The sequence below is a fragment of the Chinchilla lanigera genome, unplaced genomic scaffold, assembly GCF_000276665.1.
Source record: "Chinchilla lanigera isolate Chin_1 unplaced genomic scaffold, ChiLan1.0 scaffold00015, whole genome shotgun sequence".
Taxonomy (NCBI): Eukaryota; Metazoa; Chordata; class Mammalia; order Rodentia; family Chinchillidae; genus Chinchilla; species Chinchilla lanigera.
In genome coordinates, this window is record NW_004955416.1 from 7,687,390 (window position 1) to 7,697,575 (window position 10,186).

Here is a 10,186-nt window from a genome sequence, read left to right on the forward strand (position 1 = left end):
CCCTTTGCCTCTTTGATCTCTAGCTCATTTTATTTTATTTTCTTTCTTTCTTTTTTTTTGTTTTTTTTTTTGTTTTTTTTCTGGTACCGGGAATTGAACTCACAACCTTGCGCTTGCCAGGCAGGCGGTGTGCCACTGAGCTAAATCCCCAGCCCCTTATCTTATTCAGGGTTCATTTGTTTAATTTATGCCTATATATTGAGTGCACACTCTGTACCAAGCTGGGACTACACCAGCAGCACAGACAGACATAATCCTGCCCTTAAAGTTTATAGTCTTGAAGCTCGACATGGTGGCACATGCTTATAATCTCAGCACTCAAGAGGCTGATGCAGGAGGATCACTGCAAGTTCAGGGCCAACCTGGACTACATAGCAAGTTCAAGGCCTGAACTACATAGCAAAACCCTGTCTCAAAAACAAAAGAAAAAAGAAAACTTAAGGCTAAAACAAAGTACGCCATTGCTGACCATGCAGGAACTCAGTAGAGAAATAAGGAGTGATGCTCAGTGAGAGTAGAATAAAGGCTACTTTAGACTAACCCTGACACAGCGTACCAACAAGCCTCAGATGGATCAAAGTCAACCACACATAACTTTACCACCAAAGCCCAATACTCCTTAAAGGAAGATTGTGTTACAATCGTATTACTCAACACAAAATTCACAATGTCTATTGCTTCTTGGCCTTTTGGCTAAGATCAAGTGCGCAATGTCTAATGTCCAGTCAAAAGTCACTAGTAGCTGGATGTAGTGGCGCATGATTGTAAGCCTAGAACTTGGGCAAGAGAATCCTTTCAAGTTCGAAGCCAGCCTGGGCTACAAAGTGAGCTCAAGGTCAGCCTAAACTGCACAGCAAGACCCTGTCTCAAAAAGACAAGAAAAAAAAGTCACTAGTCAGGCTTCAGATTGTAGCTCAACAGTAGAATGCTTGCTGATCCAGAACACAAGGCCTCTGGGTTCAATCTCCAGCACTATCATAAATAAATGTATGTAAATTACAAGTCATACCAAGAAGCAGGAGACCTTTAACCAGGTGAAAATTCAGTCAACAAAAGCAAATCCAGCCGGGTGTGGTGGTGCACACCTGTAGTCCCAGCACTCAGGAGGCTGAGGCAGGAGGATCCTTGTGAGTTCGATGCCAGCTTGGGCTACAAAGTGAGCTCAAGTTCAGCCTGAACTGCACAGTAAGACCCTGTCTCAAAAAGACAAAAAAAAAAAAAAAAAAAAAGAAAAGAAAAAGAAAAAAGAAGCCGATCCAGAGATGATAGAAATGATGGAATTAGCAGATAAGAAAAATATGAGCACAGTAACAAGAAAAATGGAAAACATAAGATGCAAATGGTACATCTGGATGTGAAATATATATTAATATATATTCTTTATTTTTCTTTTTGGCTTTTTGAGACAGAGTCTTGCTATGCAGTTCAGGCTAGTGTTGAGCTCCCTTTGTAGCCTAGGCTGGCCTCGAACTCACAACAATTCTCCTGCCTCAGCCTCCCGAGTGCTTAGATTACAGGCGTGCACCACTACACCCAGCTGAAAAATATATTTTAAATGGAAACTCTGCTGGATGGAACTAGAAGCTTATTTAACACTGCAAATAAAAAGATAAGAGGGAGAGAGCTGGCAGGAAGATGGTAGGATAGAGAACAGATCAAAAAGAACTCTGGCGACCTGTGGAAATTATCAAGTGACCAAACATAGGTGTATGGGAATCTCAAGAGGAAGGAAGAATGATGAAGATTAGCCCCTTGCTGCTAAAAAAAAGTGTAAGTCCTAGCCAGGTGTGGTGGTGTACACCAGTAATCCCAGAACTCTGGGAGGCTGAGTCAGGAAGATAAAAAGTTTGACCCCAGCCTGGGCAACTCAGAGATTTAACATGACCCTGTCTCAAAAAAAAAATATATATATATATATATATAATTAAGGGTGGCTAGAGATGCAGCTCAGTGCTTGGAATATAGAACAGCCACTGCTGAGATGGCCAAGTAGGGTGAGCTTGTGACTCTGTACTACATCGAGTACTTCTTGCCAGAAGCTGCCTGATTTGACCCTCTTTCTGACTTCACACACAAGTCCTTACTCCTAATCTCTCCACCACTGGGACCAGCAATGAGGAGTAAGGCTCAGATGAACTAGCAAATATTTGTTTCACACATGCACTGACAATAATTTTTTTCACTGACAATATTTTTTTGGAAACAGGGTCTCACTATGCAGTCCAGGCTGGCCTTGAACTTGCAATATAACTGAGAGTGGCCTTAAACTCACAGTGATTCTCCTGCCTCAGCCTTTTTTTTTGGTTTTTCTCCGGTACCGGGAACCGAACTCACGACCTTGCGCTTGCCAGGCAGGCGCTTTTGCCGCTGAGCTAAATCCCCAGCCCCTTTGCCTCAGCCTTTTGAGTGCTGGGATTACAGGCATGTGCCACCCTGCCTGGCTTATTGACAATATTTTTTAAAAACTGGAATTATAAACCTGGCGTGGTGGCACATGCCTATAGTCTCAGCTCTCAGGAGGCTGAGGCAGGAGGATGGTTGTGAGTTTGAGACCAGCCTGGGCTACAAAGTGAGCTCAAGGCCAGCCTGAACTTTATAGTGAGACCCTGTCTCAAAAAAGACAAAAAAAAAAAAAAAGAGAGAGAGAAAGAAATTATAATAGATTGGTTAAAAATGTTACCACATCAAAGGGCTATGTCCAAATATCAGCCTCTACAAGGCAAAGACTGTCATGGAAGCTGCAGAAAAGGGATGCTTCAAAGCCCTAGCCCTAGGATATCCAACAATGTCTCCTGCTGATCTGTGCATTATTTTAGCCCCAAGGCAGGGACTGGTGGCTTCTACCAGAGCTTCCAATAGAATGTAGGAGCAGAACCCAGATTTCAGGGGACTGAGTGGTGACAGGAAGAGAAACAGTGAGTCAAGGCCTCCTGTTACGGTTTGTGGCTGGAGTCCCCCCAAAGCCTCATGCAGTCATGGGGCGGGCTTCTAGAGTTTATGATCCATCTATAGTCCAATACTGGGATTATGGGTGTAAGTGCTACACCTGCCCTGGGGCAGGTAGTTTTGCATATGTAAGGGAGAGGAAAAGGCTGTTGGCCTCCACTCCTGCCTTTTGCTCTTGCTGTTTTTGCTATCTTCTGCCACCATGAACCGGTTGACCTCTGCCTTGGAGCCAGTGAATATGGACTGAAACCTCCACAAATTGTGAGCTAAATAAACCTTTCCTTTCTTAATTCTAGGTGTCAGGTATTTTGTCTTAGCAACAAGAGAAAAGTAACCAAGACACCTCAAGTGTGGACAGAAATAGGAGCCAGTAACTAGATGGGGCATAGCTGTTGAACAAGGGTCTCCTTGATGTAGGAGAAACATGGGTGTTTAAGTCCCTGCCTAGAAGCTAAATCCACATGCTATCTGGACAACAGGAGATCCAGGGCCCCGATGGGTTCCTCCAAAGAGCCCTATAACCGTTCCCAGGGATGCCACCCACGGTGAGCATATGGGGCAGAGCCCTGGGGGGTGATGTGGGGCTCCATGGAAGCAGAACTAGGTCGGGGTAAAGGGAAGGCTGGACACCGCGCTGCCTTTACCTTTGCCGAAGATGTCCAGCTACCTGGGGCTTTCCCAGGCACTTAGCTACTTCCTGCTGAAAAGGCCAGGGACTGGGAGCAGAACTGCCACCTGGCACCTTTGAACAATCGCCATGACAACCACAGGCCAGACTTTTAGTCCAGTCATTGCCTGGGAGTGGTCCTCCCACATGGCCTGCTTTCCAGTGCTACCGGCTCATTACCGTACAGCTTCCTGCTCCTCCACCTTCATCTTGCAAATCAAAGTTTGTTGGCTACAGTCTTTCTCTGCTGCCTGGCAGGATGTACCTTGAAGTGTCTAAAATATGAGATTCCACACAGATGTACAATGACTGGTCTGAAATAGAAACTGAGCCAGGATCTTAGCTGTTTTTGCTAATAGGAAGATTAGGTTAATAGAAAGCTGGGAGAAAAATGTTTGCCTATGCTAAACATCTGCACGCAATGGATTGACTACAGTACAGGTCCCTGTACCGAGAAGTGTCTCCCTCACATCTGAACAGCAGACTAAGTGGGCAAGTTGGCTGTTAGTTCAGTAATACCCTCTGATGATGCAAAGGAAAAACAAAAAAAGGGAAAAAGAAGGAAGGAAGCAGAAAGTATTAAGTTTCACAAGGTGTTTGTATTCAAATGTATCTTCTCAGTTTCAGATCCTTAGCTATTTCACTGAGTGGAAAATCTTGAACTGTAAGGATTTAAAAACAATAATGTGAGCCAGGTGTGGTGGTACACACCCATAATCCAAGCATTTAGGTGACTGAGGCAGGAGGATCAAAGCAACTTTATGGCCAGTGTGGGCTACATAGTGAGTTCAAGGCCAGCCTGAACTACATAGTGAGACCCTGTCTCAAAAAAACAAAACAAGGGGCTGGGGATTTAGCTCAGTGGCACAGCGCCTGCCTGGCAAGCGCAAGGCTGTGAGTTTGATTCCCGGTACCGGAAAAAAAAACAAAAAAACAAAACAAATAATAATGTTATCTTTCCATATGTCTTAGGAAACACTTTTTATGGTAACTTGTCAGATAGTCTATGAGCAGAATTTTTTAGACATTGAAAAATTCTAGGGGCTGGGGATTTAGCTCAGCGGCACAGCGCCTGCCTGGTAAGTGCAAGGTCGTGAGTTTGGTTCCCGGTACCGGAAAAAAAAAACAAAAAAAAAAAAGAAAAATTCTTTTCTGCTGGTATGGTGGTACACACCTGTAATCCCAGCACTGGGGAGGCTGAGGGAGGAGGGTCACTCAAAGTTTGAGGCCAGCCTGGGCAACATAGTGAGTTCAAGTCCGGTCTGAACTACATAGTGAGACCCTGTCTCAAAAAACCCAAATATTTGTAATTTAGAAGTTAATAGCTATATATAGCTGATAGTTACAGTATTGTACAATGTATTTCTAGAGATGCCTGTATGTTGAGGATAAGAGTAAATTAAGACATAAAATAAAGCAAATCAGCATAGCCAAGCATGTTCCGCTGATTATGTCATTTGAGCCTCAAAACAATCTTATCAAGTCAGGCATGGTGGCATGCAACCCTGGGAGGCTGAGGCAGAAGGATTCCAAGTTTGAGCCCAGATTGGGGAACACAGCAAGATGCTGTCTCAAAATAAGAAAGGGGCTGGGGACATAACTCAGTGTAAAGGTCCTGGGCTCAATCTCCAGACCAAAATAATAATAATAATAATAATAATAATAATAATAGCCAGGCGTGGTGGTGCACACCTGTAATCCCAGCACTGAGGAGGCTGAGGCAGGAGGAGTGTTGCAAGTTCAAGGCCAGCCTGGGCTACAAAGTGAGCTTAAGGCCAGTCTGAACTGCATAGCGAGACCTTGTCTCACAAAAGACAAAATAATAATAATAAATAAGAATAATAAATTCTACCCAAAAGATACAAACAGCATCAATAGCCCCATTCTATAGATAAGGAAACTGAGTCTCAAAGATGTTAAAAGGTCTTCCCCAGATCACAGAGACACAACCAAGGCCTCTCCCTTTCACCTGCCCAAAAGCCTTCCCTCCATGGGCACGTCTCACACCAGCCCCACAGCTCCTCTGGAGCTCTTTGGGCAGGCTCTCCAGTCCCCGCCCAGCCCAAGTCTCGTCTCCACACTGCCCACCTGGAAGAGTTCCTGGACTTGGGCATCCACCCACTGCTCCATCTCCAGCCAGCGCTGCAGCTGCCCCCAGTCATACTTCACCGTCAGCCGGCTGGGTCTCCGGGACCTGGCCAGCCTGCAGGGCTCCGTGTGGGACCTGGACTCTGAGTCCGTGGATGATGTCCTCCTCCTCCTGCCCTCCGAAGTCCACTGGACCTTCTTGCTTGGGTTCTCCCTGTCCAGGTTGGGAGATGTGCAGGAGTGAGGCCTTGGTGACAGCATGGAAGGACCAGCCTGGGCCGTGAGCTGGGAAAACTGGCAGTCAGAGCCGGAGCAGGAGGGCAATGAGGAGGGAGAGGCGAGCAGGAAGGAGGGAGGCGGAGGAGGGCCAAGGATCCCGGGGAGGGTGGGGGTCAAAGAGCAGCAAGTCCTGGAACCGCAGGCTGCATTCCTCGCTGCCAGCGAGTGGCACTCCAGAGCCAAGTCCCGGCCTTCCTGCAGCTGCTGGGGTCCAAAGTGACGTAAACTGCAGACAAGCAAAGGTCAGAGACTGCCAGACTCCAGGAGGAGGGAAGAGGGGGCCCTTGGGTCCTAAAGTGTGCAGGGTTCCCACAGTGAGCTCAGGAACAGGATCTAAATCGCTCATCTGGGAGCCCTCTGTATGCCACCGTCCTGGGCCTAGAGCCACTCTGGGTCCTGAGCAGCTGTGGTCAGCCAGTCCCTGAGGAACAGGATCTGGGCTGGTGCAGGTGCCGCTCCGCGTGGTACCTCCAGGGCAGAGCCACCACAGTCCACGGAGTTGGAGGGCGGTTACCTATGCACCACAAGGGGTCAGTGCCCAGTGTTAGTGTCAGAACAGGCCGCTTCATCCTGGTCTGTGTGCTACTGAAGGCAATCTTAGGGGCTGCGGATTTAGCTTAGCGGCACAGCGCCTGCCTGGCAAGCGCAAGGTCGTGAGTTCGATTTCCAGTACCAGAAAAAAAAACAAAACAAACAAAAAAGGCAATCTTGTCTGGCCGGATCCACTGTGCCTGTGCCCCAGGGGAACAGCAGAGGGAGCTGTGTTTATTGTCACGTGACTCTCTCTTATCCGGCTTCTTCCTGACACAGGTGAGACCTGCAGCTCCGACTTCAGCCCAGGTGTCAAGGATGACTGCTTCTGACATTGTGTTTGTGTGCCTAGGCTGGTTTTGTTTTTTGTTTTGTTTTGTTTTTGTACCAGGAATCGAACTCAGGACCTTGCACTTGCCAGGCAGGCATTTATGCTGCTGAGCTGTCTTCCTAGCCCAATAGGCTGGTTTGAACTCACAAAAGTCTTCCTGCCTCAGCCTCCCAAGTGCTGGGATTACAGGCATGCACCACCACACCCAGCTGTCAGCTGATTTTTGTGCTGCATCTTTCACTATATTGAACCTATTGACATAGGAATTACATTCTTCCTTTAGGGACAAACATAACCCCTTTGTTTTGGCTGTTAGGAGGTCTAGTGCCCTGTGGCATTATATAGCCACTGCTGCTAGTGAGTCTATCTGGTCTTTAAGGATACTCTGGGTTGGAGCGAGGCGTGGTGGTGCACGCCTGTAATCCCAGCACTTGGGAGGCTGAGGCAGGAGGATCATTGTGAGTTCAAGACCAGCCTCAGCTATAAAGTGAGCTCAAGACCGGCCTGAACTGCATAACAAGACCTGAGACATGACCTAGGTTTATCTAGAGTGGTAATGGACCCTCTTTCACATCACAAATCACACAGGGAGTCACCAAAGCACTGATTAAACATCATCCCTACACCGTGTGGAGCCCGCAGTCATCAGGAAAGGCTGAGAGAGCTAAATTCTCAAGTGAACTTCAGCTGAGTTGTGTCAAGAAGACAAAAAAAAAAGATACTCTGGGCGAGTTCCTCTGTCAACAGGCAGCTATTGACGATAGGAGAAAAATGTGATTAGCTTTAAGGTCTTGTGTAAGCAGTCACTATTTATTATCTTTATTAGAGGCAGTCTTTGAGTAATCCAGGATGATCCCAAAAAGAACAGAAAAAAACCCCAAAATATGTTGTTATAACTTGAAACAGGGACCTTATGTGTAGTAAACAAAACAGTAGCAAGATTAGTCACACAAGTTACTTGGAGGGAGCAAACCTTTTTACTTGTCTGGTTCAACAGAGTGGTTGGTGTTTTCTTTTCTGAAAATAAATTTGAGCGTGTCTACCGGATCACAGGTGTAGGATGTTCGTGGTCCCTCTTTTTTGTCTTCTGGTGTCTCAGGCAGCTTAGGCTTTAACCTGAGAAGTGAATCCAGCTGTCCATTTCCTATACCTAAGTGGCAGAAGGAGTGGTTAATAGAGCTGTGTAAGGGCCTTTCCATCCAGATGTAGGAGGGGCTGGGGATTTAGCTCAGCGGCACAGCGCCTGCCTGGCAAGCGCAAGGTTGTGAGTTCGGTTCCCGGTACCGGAAAAAAACAAAACAAAACGAAAAAAACCAACCATCTAGATGTAGGGTGGTCCTGGGGTCCACTCTCTTTCCTGGACATGAGGGTGGGCTTTGTGTTGACAGTTATTGCTAGTCCCTGGGAATGGAAGGATCTTTCTTCCATATTCCTGGAGGGCAGTTGGAAAGTTCCTAGGTAGGTCACATGTTGAAGGAGTTGGGAGGTTTCACTGTCAGGGAGTAGATCAGATATAATAAAGGGCCTCTCATAAAGCATCTCAAAGGGGCTGAGATTAAGTTTGGTCTTGGGGCTGCCTGAAGCTTCATTAGGGCAATTGGAAGGAGGTCTAGCCACTTACAGTGGGTTTCTTGATACAGCTGAGCTGAAGTTCATTTGAGAATTTAGCTCTCTCAGCCTTTCCTGATGACTGAGGGCTCCACACAGTGTAGGGATGATGTTTAATCAGTGCTTTGGTGACTCCCTGTGTGATTTGTGATGTGAAAGAGGGTCCATTACCACTCTAGATAAACCTAGGCAGTCCAAACTAGGGATTACCTTTTTTGTTTGTTTTGGTTTGGTTTGGGTTTTTGGTTTGTTTGTTTGTTTTTATTTTTTGAGGCAAGTCTCCCCATGTAGTTCAGGCTGGCCTCAAACATGTGGCAATCCCCTTGCCTCAGCCTCCCAAATGCTGAGACCACAGGTGTACACCACCACACTTAGCCCAGGGATTACTTTTTTAAGGAGGATATTTGCCACTTACAGAGCTCACTCTGACCAGTTAGGAAAGCCCTCTACCTACCCAGTAAAGGCATCAATGCATAGCACGAAGTGCGCATACCCCTTACACATGGGCAGGTGGGTAAAGTCTATTTCCCAGTCTTCTCCAGGGAAGGACCCACACCTTTGTGGTGGTTCAGGTAAAGGGGAAGATGAGTCTGTGGGTTGTGGAGGCCACAGACAGGACATGCCTTACAGACCTGAGTTATAACCTTATGGGCTCCAGGCCCTATAAAGACAGCAGTGGTAGCATCTTGCCCTAGGAGGAAGGCATCATGTAGGGACTTAACGACTTTCCACTGCACTCACTGTGCTAAGAACAGTCGGGTCCCACAAACCACCACTGGCCCTGTTCAGTTCCTCCTCATTATGAAGCGTTTGAAGCTGTTCCATAGAGAATACTGGTTCTAAGTCAGGATTTTGAAATGGGGCCATGCGTAGAGAGGCTGACGGACAAAATTATACTGCAGAGCAGCCTGCTTGGCAGGGAATCTGTCTCAGAATTTCCCAGAGAGAAAGGATCCCAGGAGGCTTGATGTCCCTTCCGGTGGACAACCGTTACCTCACTTGGGAGATTTACTACCTAGAGAAGATTGAGGGTCCCGGTCTATGTTTTATTGGAGACTGGTGACGAGTCAAAAGTCCTTTTTTCCAGATGAATGTATGTGCATGTGTGACCAGAAAGCCATATTTGGGTTTTTTGTTTTGTTTTGTTTTGTCTTTTTGAGACAGGGTCTCGCTATGCAGTTCAGGCTGGCCTTGAGCTCACTTTGTAGCCCACACTGGTCTCAAATTCGCAATGATCCTCCTGCCTCAGCTTCCCAAGTGCTGGAATTACAGGCGTGTGCCACCATGCCAGGAACAAGAAAGGCATATTTGGAGTGAGTATATATTTCGATCCTCTTTCCCTAGGCAAGTAGCTGAGGGCAACAAGTTCTTCCCTTGGGCAGAAGTTCCAGGGGGAAGTCCTCTCACTTCAATGACCTGGGTAGTGCTGACTGTGTCATAGCCTGCCCTAATACCATGCTTTAAGAAATTGCTGCCATCTGTGAACCATGTGTCAGCCACCCCTGTTAATGGTTGGTTCCTCAGATCAGAGTAGCTGGCATAATTTTGGATGACAGTCTGTCCACACTCATGTTTTATCTGCTGGTTGGTTGTGAGGATGGTGGCTGGGGTTTTTTGTTTTCTGTCTTTAGTTTTTTGTTTGTTTGTTTGTCTTTTTGAGACAGGGTCTCATTATGCAGTTCAGGCTGGCCTTGAGCTCACTTTGTAGCCCAGGCTGGTTTTGAACTCAAACCAAT

General features: G+C 46.8%; 1 protein-coding gene across 2 annotated transcripts in view; it reads right to left on the reverse strand.

Annotated features, from left to right (window-relative positions):
* Positions 1-6,255, reverse strand: part of Ppp1r14d (protein phosphatase 1, regulatory (inhibitor) subunit 14D) — a 12,507-nt gene extending 6,252 nt beyond the window's left edge. Inside the window, exons 1-2 of one of the 2 annotated variants that reach the window (XM_013512622.1) lie at positions 5,702-6,255; positions 3,817-3,888 (exon numbers count right to left, since the gene is read on the reverse strand). In XM_013512622.1, the coding sequence (XP_013368076.1) occupies positions 3,817-3,888; positions 5,702-5,962 (333 nt within the window). In that variant the 5' untranslated portion in view covers positions 5,963-6,255. The remainder of the gene's footprint in view (positions 1-3,816; positions 3,889-5,701) is intronic. The other variant, XM_005381265.2, reaches the window with a different exon arrangement.
* Positions 6,256-10,186: the final 3,931 nt, after the last annotated feature.